Consider the following 17,949-nt stretch of genomic DNA (forward strand, 5'->3'; position numbering starts at 1 on the left):
TAAAACATAATTAGGATAGTCAGTTTGTTGCCAAAGAAACTAAGTAAATCCTGTTACTAAAAATAAGTGATTTAAAAAGCTATTCACTGGTTTGAATTATCTTAGCAACTGTTCTTTCAGTAACATAAAAAATTACAAGTTAACGATATACTAAAATAGAAATCACTAAAACTGCATCTCTGATTTTCTCTAAATACTTATATAAGTAAGCACAATACTGAATTTCATAAACAGGACTATTATATTTTGAAACTGTAAACTAAAGTACCAAACTAACATTTCTTAAATCGTTCCATGCAATGTTAATGTTCTTTGAGATTTTTCTAAGTGTTCCATAAAGAAAAAGAATATTATGGTCAAATACACTTCAAAATGCCGTTAAAGTTAAAACAAGTGTTGTTTTGGGACACCTGGGTGGCTCAATGGGTTAAAGCTTCTGCCTTTGGCTCAGGTCATGATCTCAGGGTCCTGGAATCGAGCCCCACATCGGGCTCTCTGCTCAGCGGGGAGCCTGTTTCCTCCTCTCTCTGCTTGCCTTTCTGCCTACTTGTGATCTCTGTCAAATAAATAAATAAAATCTTTAAAAAACAAAAGACAAAAAAAAACCCAAGTGTTGTTTTATAACAGGTCTGAGAGACACTTCCATTCATCAAACAATTTACTAAAAGCAAACACATCAGGCACTTATCTGGGTTTGGAGGTTACAACAGTGAACAAGAGAAATAAAATGCCTGCTCTCATGGAGCCTTCTTTCTAGTAGAGAGGACAGTCAATTAACAAAAAAGGAAATAAATACAGTACAGTGAGAAGAGCTATGAAGACAAGAAAATGGGGTAAGAGGGCAGAAGACACTTCTCTCTGGATGGACACATTGAGCTACAAAGCTAATGTTTTTTATTTTTCTACATTGGGGAATACAATACAGTACATAGTACTTCCCAAACACAGGTTGATCAGGAGCCCTTTTGTCAATGAAGATCTATTAATTCTATTAATAGCTCATCAAATCAATTCCATAAGTGCTCTTCTAACCAATGTGCAGACAACAGCAGGGTCAAGACTCAAATACAGCTCTTCTGATCCTAAATATAATGTTTTTATATCTTCTTCATCTTTGAAAGCAGAAATAACAGTGCATATCTCAGAATCATCGTGAAAATTATGACATAGTTAATTCATGTAAAACACTTGACATAGAGTTTGGTACATACACTGCTCAATAAATGTTTTAGTTACTATTAGTACAGTTACTATGCACATGTCTAGGGGAATAATATTGCCTTCTTTTAATATCTTTTTTTTTAAAGATTTTATTTATTTATTTGACAGAGAGAGATCACAAGTAGGCAGAGAGGCAGGCAGAGAGAGAGGGGGAAGCAGGCTCCCTGCTGAGCAGAGAGCCTGATCTGGGGCTCGATCCCAGGACCTGGGATCATGACCTGAGCGGAAAGCAGAGGCTTTAACCCACTGAGCCACCCAGGCGCCCCTTCTTTTAATATCTTGAACACTTTATTTTTATCTCTTTCATAGGACCTAATTATGTTCATTCCTCTATATGGTAGATTTCAGGGCGCCTGGGTGGCTCAGTGGGTTAAAGCCTCTGCCTTCCTCTCAGGTCATGATTCCAGGGTCCTGGGATGGAGCTCCACATCAGGCTCTCTGCTCAGCAGGGAGCCTGCTTCCTCCTCTCTCTCTGCCTACTTGTGATCTCTGTCTGTCAAATAAACAAATAAAATCTTTAAAAAAAAAAAAGACAGCAACCCAAACAGAGGCTGTACATGGCTAGGCCACAATGAAAGCTTACTATGTAGTTGTGTACACAATATCCAAAGTGGGTTACATGCGCATGTAAAAACCAAAAACCAAAAAACAAAAACCTTAGCTAAAAAAGCAATCTTCCCTCAAGGAAATATGAACTATATTACAGAAAGGCTTCCATTAAACATCTTCATAATTATACATTTTACCTATTCAAAATACTTTTATAAATTAACATCACCAGTAATGGGTCATATTCTTCCTGATAATGGGTCATATTCTTTCCTGCCAGAAATGCATAACCAGAATTTTATCAAGAAAACACATCAGAGGGACGCCTGGGTGGCTCAGTTGGTTGGATGACTGCCTTCGGCTCAGGTCATGATCCCGGAGTCCCGGGATCGAGTCCCACATCAGGCTCCCAGCTCCATGGGGAGTCTGCTTCGCTCTCTGACCTTCTCCTCGCTCATGCTCTCTCTCACTGTCTCTCTCTCAAATAAATAAATAAAATCTTTAAAAAAAAAAAAAACACATCAGACAAACCCAAACTGAAAAACATTCTACAAAATAAATGTTCTGAATTATTCAAAAATGTTAAACTAAGAAAAAGGTTATAATCATAAAAGATGAAGAGTGAAAATCTGTTCCTAATTATAGGAGGCTAAAGAGACCTAACAACTAAATTTAACAAATGTCCTAGACTGGATCCTGCACTAATAAATTTTGTTGCTGTTATAAAGGACATTAGTGGAACAATTTGCAAAATTGAATAAGAGCTGTAGATTAAATAACAAACCTGTATCAATGTTAACTTCCTGATTTTGATCATCATATGGCGGTCATATAAGACAATTTCACTGCTTTTAGGAAACGCATACTACAGTATTTATAGGTAAAGAAGCATTATGTCTATAATTTAATCTCAAAGGGTTCAGAAAAAATACACGGATAAATACAGAGAAAGAAATAAAATCGTAAAATGAACACAGTGAAATAACAAGATCTGAGGGGGAAAGTATGAGTCCTTTGTAGTGTCAGAACATTTCCAAAAGTCTGAAACTATTTCAAAATAAAATGTCTAAATACAAAAGTAATGGGTAACAAAAAGGAAAGATGGCAAATAATCACATAAAAAGATGTTCAGTACATTAGCAACCAGAAAAAGTACAAACTAAAACCACAATGTCACTAAAAGCAAAAAAGAAAAATTTGTCAAAGGTAACTATTAGCGAGCATGTGGGACAAGTGAAGCTATCATTACATTACTGGAGGGAGGGAATGCAAGCTGTATAGTCACTTTGTAAGAAACTTCTGAATTGTTTTCCACACTTAAACATACACTTACCACATGACCCCACAATCCTAAGTATTAATTCAAGAGAAATTAAAACTTACATTCAAACAAATCCTACATGCAAATGTTTGTAGCAATTTACTCACAATCACCAAATACTAAAAACAACTCAAATGTCTATTAACTGGTAAATGGATAAACTGTAGTACATTTATATAATGGAATTCTACTTAGCAACAAAAAGGAATGAATTCTTGATAACACAACATTATGAATCCCTAAAGCATTATGCTAAATGAAAGAAGTCAGCCTCAAAGGTTACATGTTGTATTATGCTATATATATTTATGATATTCTGCAAAAAAGCAAAATACAGGGAGGAAAATAGAGGTTGTTAGGAGTAAAGTTTTGGGAGAGGTTGATTAAAAATAGGCAGCATGAAATAAAATAGGCAGCATGATGGAATTTGAGGGGTGGGAGGTGATGGGACTGTTCTGTGCCTTGACCATTACTGTCATTACGCAATTTTATGCACACATCAAAACTCACAGAACTATACACTAAGAAGAATGACTTTTACTATACATAAATTTTAAGTACACATTATGCTCAAAAGAAATAAAGTATTTCCATAGGCACCTCGTTTTATTCTCAGTCCAATAAAAACTATGTAGGTACCTATACTCTCATACTCTCATTTTACAAGCAAGGAAACTAAACTATAGTAAATAAATGTACATACAAATTACAAATGGTAGGACCAAAATTGCAGTCCAGATACATTGATTCTACACAACTATTTTATTCTCCTGATTTTTCATGTTCTACTAAATTTTATGGGCCACAATGTCCCTAAAGACAAACAGGATCAATGAGAGGGAAGGAAGAAAAAGAAAACAGGTAGTGGAACTGTGCCCTTTAGAATTTGACCTTTAGTCCTTAAGGAATTAAAAATAGTTCATAATTGAAGAAGTCTCAATAGTAATCTATATAGGCAACAAATTAAATGACATTAAAGAATTAGCTGGTGATTTCTTCCATAAAACCTCAATTTCTTAATACAAAGAAAAAGCAAAAGCAAATAAAACATTTATAAGTAACCTTACAACTACTGCTACAATTTAAACTATCCAGTCTTCAGAACAATATTGAGAACAATGATGGTGACTAAAATTCAGAAGATTCTACAACTTTAAGCAAATGTTTGGAAAATATTTCCAGATGCTATTACCGAAGGGTGAAAAACAACAGGGATACTTTTTCAGTTTCAGAATCAAAGAAGTGGCAATATAATATTTGTAAACGAAAATATTGTAGTACAACAGCTTGAGGGGAAATTAAGTTTAGTTTCTTTAACAAAAAAATTAATAAAAAATAAAAAATGACATCTATACCAAAAATAGCATACTTCACCTAAAAACAGTGGTGTGGTTTCCTCTAAAGTAGTTGCATTAGGATCTGCCCCAGCTTCTAAAAGAATCTGTACAATCTTCCAATGTCCTTGACTTGCAGCAAGATGTAATGCACAGAAGCCCTCAAAAGTCTTTGTCTTAATGTAGTTTTCAGACGAATCTATGTATAAATAAAAAAAAAAAAAGGTCAACTGGAAGATATCACTGCTATTTCTTGTGATTAAAAAGCAAAGACATCAAGAAGAATTTAGTGCAATATTAAAATACAATTATAAATGGGAGGTCTGAGTTTAAAACTCTCTAGAAAATTTTTTAAAAAGTTCTATAGGCGTCTTGCTGTGAAAAGCTCTCTGGTATTCTTAACATACAAATTCTGCCCACAAACTCATTTTCTATTCTCTAATTTTTGATGGGTAAGGGAAGGGGAGTGTGACAGAAATTGAAAGGTAACACAAAAGCAAGGTCTGAAGAGGATGTAGCACCATATATTTGCTTAAACATGATTTACTGAAAAACTGATAAATTTTTTTATTTCTAAGTTTCTATGAGAGAAATGGTCTCATCTCAAGCATTACTTCCTTGTACTCAACTAATAACATGAGGGTAGTTCATATCACAAAAACAGTGTTTCCAGATTAGTCAGAAACTGACCTTTATTCAGATATTAAAAAAAAAAGGTTAAAAAAATATTAAAAAAAAAGGTTAAGACAAAAACCAGGAACATACAGATATATATAGAAACACAGACAGCTCAAAAACACAGAAATCTTGATATTCTAAAGATGCTCATTCTTCCCAAAATAATTAATAAATTTATTACAATTCTAATCAAAATGCCAAAAGAACTGGCAGTTCTTTGGTTGATTGGTTTTATACTTGGTAAAGTGACTAAAGTTAATAGGGGTAGGAGTTGGCAGGTCAGAATAACAAAGAAGTTAGAAAAATAAAGAAAGCAAGTACTGAGAGGAGACTGGACTTACCCTATATACTAATCCGGATCTTAAAGTTAGAATAAGCAAAACAAAGTGGCATTGACACAAGGGAAGAGGAGGGTGCCTGAGGGAGAAGAGGAGGAAGAGTCAGCAGAAGCAAGAAGAGAAGAGATGATGGCTATGTTCTCTTCCACTGAGAAAGGAGAAAAAGAGATAAGGCTTAATCCTAGCCATTTAAAAATCTCAGGATGGAATGGGACTGCGACAAAAGCATCTAACTGGATTACAAATGGATGACCCATTAGAAAATGGTTCCATCATGACTAGAAACTGTAAGGCTAAAGACAAAAGGAATTGTACATACACAGTGTAGTCCAGTTGATAAAGTTGTTTTTCGCAGGGCAAAAGATTAACAATTCTGAAACCACTATCTATGTACAATAAGATCAAATAAGCAAATGAATGTATGGTAGACAAAGATGGTCTCACTTTTGAGAAGGGAGGTTACAGAGAAGAAAAGAAGAAAGCTAGAATGAACCATATGGTACTGGATCAGAATCCAGATGTCAATGAACTTGGATTTAGCTTTAATACAGATACAGATGGATAGATACAGAGATACTTATAAATATGTGTATACATATAGGTTATAATAAATATATTTCCTAGCTCTGTCTGCTAAAGGGGCTTAAAAGTAAAGACATGCCAGTAGCCTTAAGCATACTCAGTGCCCAGATCTTAATTTTGAGTACCATTCTCAAAGGAAACAGGCTCTTAAGAAAAAGGCTGATTCCAGGGGTGGCACAAAGAATATACAAAATGAGCCTGGTGCATCTTCCAAGTTCACCAAGTAAAAGAAGTGTTCAAAAAAATAAAACATGGAGGTGGGGAGGTGCCTGGGTGGGCTCAGTCAGTTAAGCATCTGCCTTTGGCTCAGGTCATGCATGATCCCAGAGTCCAGAGTACAACCTCCGCATAGGGCTCCTTGCTCAGCAAGGAGCCTGCTTCTCCTTCTCCCACTGCCTCTCCCGCTGCTGCTCTCTCTCACATAAACAAAAGCTTTAAAAAACAAAAACAAATACATGGAGACCCATCAAAGAAACACAAGAGCCAATCTGAAAGAGCACTCAATGACAAAAGACAGAACAATCTGAGCAACAAAATCAGCAAAATCATATTCAATTAGAACCCAATGTATAAAGTTAATACATATGAGTCCTGGCATATATAAGTGATTGAATAAATGGAAGAGAGGAGATATTCTAAACATCAGAAAACTTCCATATAATTTATGTAGATATTCCCCCCCCAAGGAAAGGAGCTAAATTCCCACTTAGGTGATGGCCACCCTTAGTGATTTGTACACACACCCATCTTAGGAAAGTGAAATAAAAACACCTGTACAATTAACTATGAAATAAAGAAAAGGCACTTCTCACTCAGGAGGAAAAAGAGTGAAGTCAGTTAACTACTAAATTGAGATCCTAAAAGATTTTACCTATAGAAAAAAATAGATACATTTAAATAGCTAACTCTAAAACCACTGGATCAGGAAAGTAAAACAATCTGGGAAACAGAGTAGATTTGGAGTTAGAAGATTTGGGCTGCAATCCTGGCTCCACCAATTCTCTATTGGATTAGCCTTTGGGCAAATTATTCAAACTCTCTGAAGTACAGGTTCCTTAACAGTAAAACAAAAACAAAACAGCTGGCCTAAACCCTCAATGGGGTTCAACAGAATTACAATAATTATGTACTGTCACAGTTGTTAGAAATTTGGGAAAGTCTCCAAAACATTTTTCCCCCAAAACGTCATTTTAAAGATTTATTTACTTAAAAGAGAGAGAGCGTGCAAGTGTGTACACATGAAGGAGGGGCAGAGGGAGAGAACCTTAAGCGGACTCCACACTGAGCACGGAGCCCAATGCAGGGCTTGATCCCACAACCCTGAGATCAGGACCCTAGCTGAAACCAAGTCAGATGCTTAACCGCCTGTGCCCCCAGGTGCTGCTCCAAAATAACATTTTAAGAAAACCATCAGGACCCAGTATAAATTGATTTTGGAAATTCCAATAGTATCCTGCCCTCCTTAACTGGTATGAGGGAACCAAAGGGATCTTATCTATCTTGGACTGCACTATCAACCACCTCTCTGTCTTCCTTTCCTTAAAAGGATTCTTGGGGAAATAGCTCATAATACTCGGTTTTTAATGCCTTAACCTCCACTTCTCATTGGAAGGCAAAGTAGTTTCTGCTTCTATTCTACTTATTAAAATTTTAAACATAAAGGCATTGAAGACTTCATAGTGAACAAACCCATAATAGGCACTTCAGTTCTTTTATAACAACCTGCAAGTTCTTCCGTGGCTGCACTTTCACGATTGGGGCCGTGTCTGCTGGACCAATGCCAGCTATCTGATGCCTGTACGGCAATGACAAGAGTTGACTTTAACATTCTGGCAATGATACCACAACCTTATGTTTCCTAACCCAAAGTGTCCCTTTACTTATAAATAGTAAACTTGCTTACTTGTTTCAGTGAAAGATAATAGACTTTATTTTTCTGCAAAGCCCTAAGAAGGAAAGCAAAAGCACATGGTTTTAAGTAGAGGTTAAATATTTAAGTAGAAGTTAACACAGGTTAAGTATTAAGATCAGAACCTCAACACCTGGGCAACAATTTGATGACTAAACAAATAACATGTGCCAATCACAATGAGTGGTGACTGTCCATTTTAGGTAGTTTACGTTGTCACATACTTTGCACAATGTGCATCATCTCATTGTGCTTTATTTAGGAATTCTTTTTTTTTTTTTTAAGATTTTATTTATTTATTTGACAGAGAGAGAAATAACAAGTAGATGGAGAGGCAGGCAGAGAGAGAGGGAAGCAGGCTCCCTGCTGAGCAGAGAGCCCGATGCGGGACTCGATCCCAGAACCCTGAGATCATGACCTGAGCTGAAGGTAGCGGCTTAACCCACTGAGCCACCCAGGTGCCCTATTTAGGAATTCTAAGAAAAGGTTGTCTCCAAAGAGAACAGCTACAAGGAGGATACAATGAACATAAGAGAAATGCAGAGATAAGAAAAAGTAAGACCCTGAGTCCTGTTGACATCGTTTCAATAAAAGCATCCAGCAATTCCTAAAGGGACCTACCACTCTTATCCTCCTTTTCTTTTTTTTTTTAAAGATTTTTATTTAAAAAACAAGTAAGAGAGAGAGAAAGTGAGAGAGTGCACCAGAGGGGTGGGGTGGGGGACAGAGGGAGAAGCAGGCTCCCTGCTCAGCAGAGAGCATGATGTGGGACTCGATTCCAGGAGACTGGGATCATTACCTAAGCCAAAGGCACTTAACCGACTGAGCCAATCAGGGACCCCCCCTTCTTTTTTTTTTTTTAAGTTTTTCTTTTAAATTTTTATTTAAATTCCAGTTAGTTAATATACAGTGTAATATCAGTTTCAGGCATACAATTTAGTGATTCAATACTTATACACAACACCTGGTGCTCATACACATCTTTGTGCAAGCTAGTTTGAATCATTTTTCATTCCTTACTGAAATTTTCTGATTAATATTATGAATAGTTTAGCAGTGTCTATCAATATTTTAACTTTGCATATTTCTTTTTTTAAAAGATTTTATTGGGACGCCTGGGTGGCTCAGTTGGTTAGGCGGCTGCCTTTGGCTCAGGTCATGATCCCAGCGTCCTGAAATGGAGTCCCACATCGGACTCCTTGCTTGGGAGGGAGCCTGCTTCTCCCTCTGCCTCTGCCTGACACTGTCTGCCTGTGCTCGCTCTTGCTTCTCTCTCTATGACAAATAAATAAAATCTAAAAAAAAAAAAAAAAAAAAAAAAAGATTTTATTTATTTATTTATTTATTTGAGAGAACATGTGAGAGGGAGAGAATCTGAAGCAGACTCTGCAATGAGCCCAGAGCCCAACTCGGGGCTCAATCCCACAACAGTGAGATCAAGATCTGAGACAAAACCAAGAGTCAAAACCAGAGAGAGAGAGAGGGAAGCAGGCTCCCTGCTGAGCAGAGAGCCCGATGTGGGACTCGATCCCAGGACCCCGAGATCATGACCCGAGCCGAAGGCAATGGCTTAACCCACTGAACCACCCAGGCACCCCTGTATATTTTTTGTTCCAGTAACATCACTTCTCAAACTCTATCCTATAGACACACCCATGTGGACAAAGTTATAAGGATGTTAACTGAAGCATGACTTATAATAGCAAAATTTCAGGAAACAAGATGCCTATCAACAGAAGAATGATCAAATACATTACATATACTCTATGAAACACCATGCAACAGTTCTTTAACTCAGAATGAAATGAGGAGCTACTGCAGAGTTCTCAGCAACTGCAGAGTTCTCAGCATAAGAGAAGGACATTAGTCTGACATATTGTAAAATGTTCTGATACACTAAGACTAGACTGTGGTAGGACATGGAAGAAGCAAAAGCAGAAACAGATTTGTTAGAATGCTATTACAGCAATGTAAGCCAAGAGATATGTGGTTCAGTCCAAGATCTCAGTGGTTCTGAAGTAGTGAGAAATGATATGAATATATGTTACATGTAGTCACACACAGATACACACACACACACACACATACACACATAAAGATTTGCTGATTGGGTGAGGAATATAAGAAAAACAAAGTAATTAAAGATGGCCCACAGCTTCTGGCCTGAGCTGGAATGCTGGAATTTTTTTTTTTTTTTTTGAAGATTTTACTTATTTGAGAGAGAGAGAATAGGAGTGGCGGGGGGCGGGAGTGCAGAAGGAGAAGCAGACTCCCCACTGAGCAGGGAGCCCAACATGGGGCTAGATCCCAGGACCCTGGGATCATGACCTAAGCCAAAAGCAGACACTTAAAAGACTGAGCCACCCAGTCGCCCCTGAAATGTTGGAATATTTCTAATCTTATAGATGAAACAGAGACACCAAGAAGTTAAAAGACCTGTCTAAGACCACACCAATAAAGTGGCAGAGTTAGCAGAACCCAGGTCCATCTGAACACAGCTCTTCATCACTGCTACACTGGTCTTTACCTAATGATCTTCAGCATCTGTTATCATACCTCGTATGACAGCATAATATTTTTCTAACAGGAACTAATGAAAAGTACTACGAATTAGTTCACATATTTGCCAAATAAAAATATTTATTGGTGGATATGCTACAGTTAATTACAAGATTTTAAGTGACCTTTAATTAGTAAGTGGTTTAATATCGAATGGCATGATTAACAGCCACTGAAGATCATTATTGTCCTCCAAGATGAAAAAATGCACAAAATCTCAGTATCTATCACATAAACTTCCAGTACAGGAAAGAAGACAAGCAAATCTGTTATTTATATTAATACTTCAAATAGAAAGGTAAAGTGAAAAAAATATACATGTGTATTAAATTTCTAAGTAATCCATACAGCAATTGAATGCTCTTCTCCAACGTGAATGAGAAGACCATGTATGATCCTTAGGCTAGATTCTGGATCTAAACTGAAGAGACAGTAAAGCACAACCTTCTAAATATCTGAAATGCTTCCATTCTTTTTGTGTAGGCCTGAGCACTTCCATAACTTTAGCACACTAATAAAAGGTATGTTTTAAGAATCTCTGGCAGTTCACTAATATTAAATGAAGTTCAAGAAGATAGAAATTATATAATAAAAGACACTCTATGTACACCAGAAGAGCTATAAAAGATAAGAGAATTATGAATTAAATAAAACACAGTATATAGCAAGTATAAAGAATAACAGAAATGTCATACTTGCTTTGGAAACTTTTAAGATTAACCCAGAATACCAAGTTAACTGGTATAGATATAAAAGATGCTACTGTCAGCAATAAGCAAAAGAGACCTTACTTCACTCCTAAAGACTAAAAACCCCTGTATTTCATCATTATTTTAAAATACATCCTCAGGGGCACCTGAGTGGCTCAGCTGGTTGGCATCTGCCTTTGGCTCAGGTTGTGGTCCCAGGGTCCTGGGATCAAGCCACACAGCAGGCTCCCTGCTCAGCAGGAAACCTGCTTCTGCCTCTTCCCCTGCTTGTGATCTCTCTCTCTCTCTCTTTCTGTGTCAAATAAATAAATAAAATCTTTTAAAAAATATAATAAAATACATCTTCACAAGGACCCGAGATGCCCTTCCAACAGATGAATGGATAAAGAAGATGTGGAACAGGGATGCCTGGGTGGCTCAGTTGGTTGGATGACTGCTTTCGGCTCGGGTCATGATCCCAGAGTCCCGGGATCGAGTCCCGCATCGGGCTCCCAGCTCCACGGGGAGTCTGCTTCTCCCTCTGACCTTCTCCTCGCCCATGCTCTCCTTTATTGCCTCTCTCTCAAATAAATAAATAAATCTTCAAAAAAAAAAAAAGAAGAAGAAGAAGAAGATGTGGAACATATATATAACGGAATATTACTCAACCATCAGAAAGGATGAATACCCACCATTCACATCAACATGGCTGGAACTGGAAGGGATGACGCTGAGTGAAGCAAGTCAGGCAGAGAAAGACATTTATCATATGGTTTCACTCATATGTGGAACATAAAGAGCAGCACAGAAGACCACTGGGGAAGGGAAGGAAAACTGAATGTGAAGGGGAAGAAATAAGAGAGGGAGACAAACCATGAGAGACTATGGACTCCAGGAAACTGAGGGTTTCAGAAGGAAGGGGTTGGGGACATGGGGTAGCCAGGTGATGAGTATTAAGGAGGGCCCATGTTGTGATAAGCACTGGGTGCTACACTTAACTAATGAATCGCTGAACACTACATCAAAAACTAATGATGTACTACATGGTGGCAAATAAAACATAACAAAAAATAAAATACATACTCACACGTAGCTATACCCTAGCTAGACCTTTTACAAAGTAAGCAGCTACTGTTCCTCACTGGTCAATGTTCCTGAACTTGAATCATCCAGGTAAGTTTAAACTGTTATTTTTTTTTTAAAAGGATCTAGGGACTCCTGGGTGGATCAGTTGGTTAAGCACCTGCTTTTGGCTCAGGTCATGATCCCAGGTTTTTGGGATCAAGTCCCACATGAGGCTACTTGCTCAGGGGTGAACCTGCTTCTCCCTCTTCTTGCTGCTCTCCCTGCTTGTGCATGCTCTCTCTCACTCTCTGACAAATAAATAAATTAAATCTTTAAAAAATAAATTAATTCTATGGTGAGCACTGTGAATTGTGTAAGACTGATGATTCAGAGATCTGTACCCCTGAAACAAATAATACATTATATGTTAATTTAAAAAATAAAATAAAATAATTAAAATAAAGACAGGGGATCTGAATAAACTATGGACTTTAGTTAATTTCCAAGGGGGGGGATGGGCCATAAGAACATATAGAACATTTTTTAAAGTGACCAATAGGCTATACAGCCTTTCTGCCTCATTCCAGTTTTTTCCTAGTTAATCAATAATCAGATGTGACAGAATTTTGGGCACTAGTTCCAACTACAAAGAACAACCAAGCTCACGGAAGACTGAGACCAAAAATGTCACCACCTAAAACAAGTCCTATAGCTGCTTCCTGTTCTCTACACACCCTACTTCCTAATCCTGGTATACAAACTACAGGTGAATCAGATTTATCCAAAGTTTGTTTCATAACAGTGAACTCTAATAAAAATACAGTGAGAATTTTTTATTTGACAATTTATATCAACTATTCACGATAGTTAACTACATGGGGGTATCTTATCCTCCTAAAACAACAAGCATAAAAAAAGAATAATCATTAAAAATGAAAGTGACCCTTAAGATTTCTAACAGAAAACACAGATGACTTGAACAACCCATTCAAATACATTTAGTCAAAAGCATGCCTAAGTTTATTCTGCAGCTATACAAAAAACTGTAACATAAACACTACTAACCTGCTGTGGGGAGAAAAAAACATTGGGATTGACCTTTTTAACTAGAAAAGAGTATTTAAATTCATGCCTTTATTTATCACTAGTCTGGGAATTCAAGCTATAGAATTAACTTCAAATTCTGAAAACTGCATATCAAGTTTTTAAAATTTAGGGCATAAAGTCTATTTTTCTACTACCTTCTAAGAGTCAACTATAACAGACTCTAGAACATGGGCCCAGCAGTCAAATGAACCTCCTGTATTATTACTGGGGGAATTTAGCCTTGCCATCCCTCATTCCTTAAAACAAAACAAATAAAAATCAGTGCTCCCCAAAAATGGAAGAATTATTTTATTTCCCACCCATGAAGCCATGAGTTAGTAATTCTGATGAAATATGGCACCAGAAGTCTAAATTTTGAGTAGCTAAATTTTGAGTAGCATGCTTCACTGACTGTTACAACAGAGTTTAACATTCAATCTCAGTTAAATTACCTAGATGTTAAAAATGTTTACTTTGATTAAAGGTTAGAAGCATGCTATAGTGAAAAAAAAGTGGGCTTTAGAATCAGAAAGAAATGGGTTCTAGTTTATTACGTAATCTTTGGATAAGTCAACTTCTCTGAGCGTTGGTACATATTAAACAATGTAAATCAAGTACCTAGTACAAGGACTGTTAAAAAGCAATACTCACTCACCATTATCCCCATCACCCCCACCCACCATCTCCTGTCACAATCTCATGTAGTCTTTTTTACTGAGCCCTTTTCTCAGTAGTGAGCTGACAAATATATCACTGGCTCTCAGAAAGGGGAAAAAAGCTCAAATTTACAGCTTTGGTTTACAGTACCGGTTGACCTCTGCCATGTAAATATTCCCACCTGACTGATCTCAGGTTACAAGCATGAAGTCAACTGAAGACAGAATTGGAAAGAGATGCACAATAGCACATGGCTAGTCTCTGTCTCATTACCCTTTTATTCTCCCCACAATACTTTTATATTTTGAAATTATCTTGTTTAAATGTTTAGGTGTTGTCTGTCTCCCCTGATAGGAATTTAAGCACCATAAAGGCAGGGACCTTGTCTATCCTCTTCTCTAATGTGACCTCAGATTAAAAAAAAAAAATACAAAAAGTAATTGGAAAGAGTCCTGAAATTAAGAAAACTGAAAAGTACTTAAAAAAAAAAGACTAATTCAACCCAAGCACACACACCCTCAATTCCAGTAACATTGTTCCTTCTGTTTGGAAAAGGAAGAAGGAATAAACATGACTAGTAACAACCAAATGCTTAATTAAAAGAGCTCAGACAGGGCGCCTGGGTGGCTCAGTTGGTTGGACGACTGCCTTCGGCTCAGGTCGTGATTTCAGGGTCCTGGGATCGAGTCCCGCATGGGGCTCTCTGCTCAGCAGGGAGCCTGCTTCCCTCTCTCTCTCTCTGCCTGCCTCTCCGACTACTTGTGATTTCTCTCTGTCAAATAAATAAATAAAATCTTTAAAAAAAAAAAAGAGCTCAGACAGGGGTGCCTGGGTGGCTCAGTGGGTTAAGCCATTGCCTCCGGCTCGGGTCATGATCTCGGGGTCCTGGGATGGAGTCCCACATCAGGCTCTCTGCTCAGCAGGGAGCCTGCTTCCCTCTCTCTCTCTCTGCCTGCTTCTCCGTCTACTTGTGATTTCTCTCTGTCAAATAAATAAATAAAATCTTTAAAAAAAAAAAAAAAGCTCAGACAGTAAAAATGGGCCAGGCACAGCAAGTTACGTATCAAGGACAACATTTACAGATATCCAGCTCAAACACCATACTTATATAACCCAAGGCAGGCAATCTTACCATTCTTAATAATGCACAGGCAGTTCTTTTATGAGTCAAAGAAAAAGAAAACAAACACTACCGTTAATAAATCATATATTGCCATTTTTTTGTTTTATTAATCCAGCTTGTAGGCCCAGCCTCCCATACCTTGAATTTACTTTACCTGCATGAATTAACATCCGTAAACATTCTACAGAGTTGTGATAAGCTGCTTCGTGAATTGGCATCCATCCCCTGTTATCAGCAACATCAACGCTACGTCCCTTTTTGAGCAGTTTTCTTAAGACTTTAACATTGCCTTCTCTGGCAGCAAGTCCAACGGTGGAGCATGTGTCAGAGTAAGCCTCTGTAAAATCCATTCTTTTGACCAGTCTACAAAACAAGGCAGAAAGAAAACACTATAGACAATAAAACAACACTGCACTCCTAGAGATTAGCAGATCGAAGCAGGCCTGTCCTGCATCTGTCACAAGACCGCTGTGGAAAATCCTGAGGTGGAGAAAGCAACCTGTCAAGACACAGCCTCTTCTAGAGCCTAAACCATGAAGTGTCTTTGGGGAACTGGGATTCCTTGGAATGCTCTTATTAAAGATATCAAGAGAGTTTCAAGTGTTCTATCATTCCACTTCTGGAAATGTCTGAGCAGCTCCTTCCTGCAAGCTTCTGCTCCTGTTCATATCCGCCAAAGTGCCTTCACTGGAACTCTGTAGATGAAGGAGTTAAACACCTGCAGTTAATCCCAAATGTGTACTCTATTACATAGAGATGGCCATTTAGCTAACAGCAATGCTCAGCCTCAAGAATTAATTTGCAGTCCTCTCCAGGAAAAAGCTAGACCCAAAAAAGCTAGAAAAGGAATGAACAAAAGGGAAAAACAAAGATAAGTAAAAACTGTAGTTTTTCTTCTGGTCCTTTCCAAAAGAGACTAACATTCATGTTCTCTTTCCTTGATGAAACAGTCCCACTGATGGAATATATTGAATATACTGAAATGAACAAGAGCATCATAAAAAGATGAGTCTAGCTTTCCTATACCAGCCTAGAAAGTTCTTGACTGCATTAGTGCCTCTTCCTCATCATCTTCCTCATTCTATGTTCTCCCATTATAGCTCTCAGTATGATTCTCACAAAGACAGTTTCTTGTTAATTACACTAGGATGCTAAGGTTCAGGATTCTTAGGGGAAGAGTTACCTCCCAAGGGGCAATCCTTCACAGTAGCACTCCTAGCCCAGCCTTCCTGATTTTTTCTAATGATTTTAGGAGGTGGTTCTGGAAATGCCGACATGTCTAGTCTAATACAGGTGAAAACTTTCTAGAACCACATTCTAAATACTTTTTCCAGAAAACGAAGGTTTTATAAGAAGTTAAGGGGTGCCTGGGTGGCTCAGTCGGTTGGATGTCTGCCTTTGGCTCACATCATGATCCCAGGAATCATGGGTCCTGGGATCAAGCCCCAAGTCAGGCACCCTGTTCCGTGGGGAGCCTGCTTCTTCCTGTCCCTCTGCTATCCCTCTCCCCCCACTTGTGTTTGCTCTCTCTTTCTCTGTCAAATAAATAAGTAAAATCTTTAAAAGGAGAGGTTAAAAGGGAGTGCATAGAATTTCCTATAGGAAATTTAAATTTATCCATGGTCACATTTAAATAGAAAGCTGTAACTGCAGAAGTAGATTCTCTAGTGCGCCAAACAGCTAACAGTACACTATGGATAAGTCTGATTGGATCAACTGGTCCCTTACTAGGAAAGTGAATATTTTTATCACACATTTAATTATGCAGTTGACGGTTATTTACTGTGCACCAACTAGTCATCAGTAATGTGGTGGATATAAAGATGACACAGACTCAGAGAAATGATAAACACATGTTATTCAAAACAAAAAGAAGAAAGTACTCCAAGAGAAGTTCAGGGGTAGTCAAAGAAGGGAGAAACTACTTAAATTTGTGAGGAATATGAGCTGGCTCCTAAAGTATGCGGAGGATCTGACAATGAGAAAAAGGGGAGAAGGGCATTCGATGGCAGAAGGAGAAACACAACAAACATTATGTAAATGAACAAGCAAGGATGAATTAGGGCCAGCAAGTAAGGGAAACAATTAGCTCACTTTTGAAGGAGGATTAGCTAAACAAAGAACAGGAGAAAAAGGAGCTTACAGAGGTAGCTGAATGCCAAACTGTGCAGAACCTTGAATGCTAGGCTACACTTTGTTGAAAGATGCTAATTCCCAGCTAAGGCCATTATATCCAAGTTTCACAAAAAATGAAAAGACCACACATATACGGCAAATTTATGGCATATTCACCACCTAATACAAGAACTGTTTCTATGTAGGAAAAACACACACACATAAGAATACCCCTCCAAAGACATTAAAAAAGAGCGTTCGAGGAAAAACAAGTATGAATCCCTTTCCAAATTTACTGGCTTTTCTCACAGTTACGAATAATGTTAACGGATCTAGATTAACAGGCAATAACCTGAAAAAAAAAATCAGAACTGGGTAATATCTTTGAACCTCTTAAGGGAAGGAGAAGCCAAAAGAAATGTACTATCACAGCATAATCACTCCCCTCAACCCTTAATTACAACTAGTTAATACACATAAACTGTATACAAGATGTCTTTCTAATAAAAGCCTTTACATGCTCTTGACTGAATGAGTACAAGGTCAAACAACCAAATGTGATATATAAACTTTAAATGGATCCTGGATGGTGAAAGCAGTATCAGAGTATCAGCTACAAAAAGCAATTGTGAGACAATTAAGGAAATCTGAATATGTAATATATATTTGGTGATGCAGTTTTGTTAATTTTCTTAGATGTGATAATGGCATTGTGGTTATTAG

General features: G+C 37.6%; 1 protein-coding gene across 3 annotated transcripts in view; it reads right to left on the minus strand.

Moving 5' to 3' along the window:
• Window positions 1-17,949, minus strand: part of ASB3 (ankyrin repeat and SOCS box containing 3) — a 108,190-nt gene that overhangs the window by 65,112 nt on the left and 25,129 nt on the right. For all 3 annotated transcript variants that reach the window (XM_004775686.3, XM_004775688.3, XM_004775689.3), the window contains exons 2-3: window positions 15,266-15,474; window positions 4,466-4,624 (exon numbers count right to left, since the gene is read on the minus strand). In XM_004775686.3, the coding sequence (XP_004775743.1) occupies window positions 4,466-4,624; window positions 15,266-15,461 (355 nt within the window). In that variant the 5' untranslated portion in view covers window positions 15,462-15,474. The remainder of the gene's footprint in view (window positions 1-4,465; window positions 4,625-15,265; window positions 15,475-17,949) is intronic.

The sequence above is a fragment of the Mustela putorius genome, unplaced genomic scaffold (assembly GCF_011764305.1).
Source record: "Mustela putorius furo isolate JIRA1106 unplaced genomic scaffold, ASM1176430v1.1 tig00000224_pilon_pilon_pilon, whole genome shotgun sequence".
Lineage (NCBI taxonomy): Eukaryota > Metazoa > Chordata > Mammalia > Carnivora > Mustelidae > Mustela > Mustela putorius.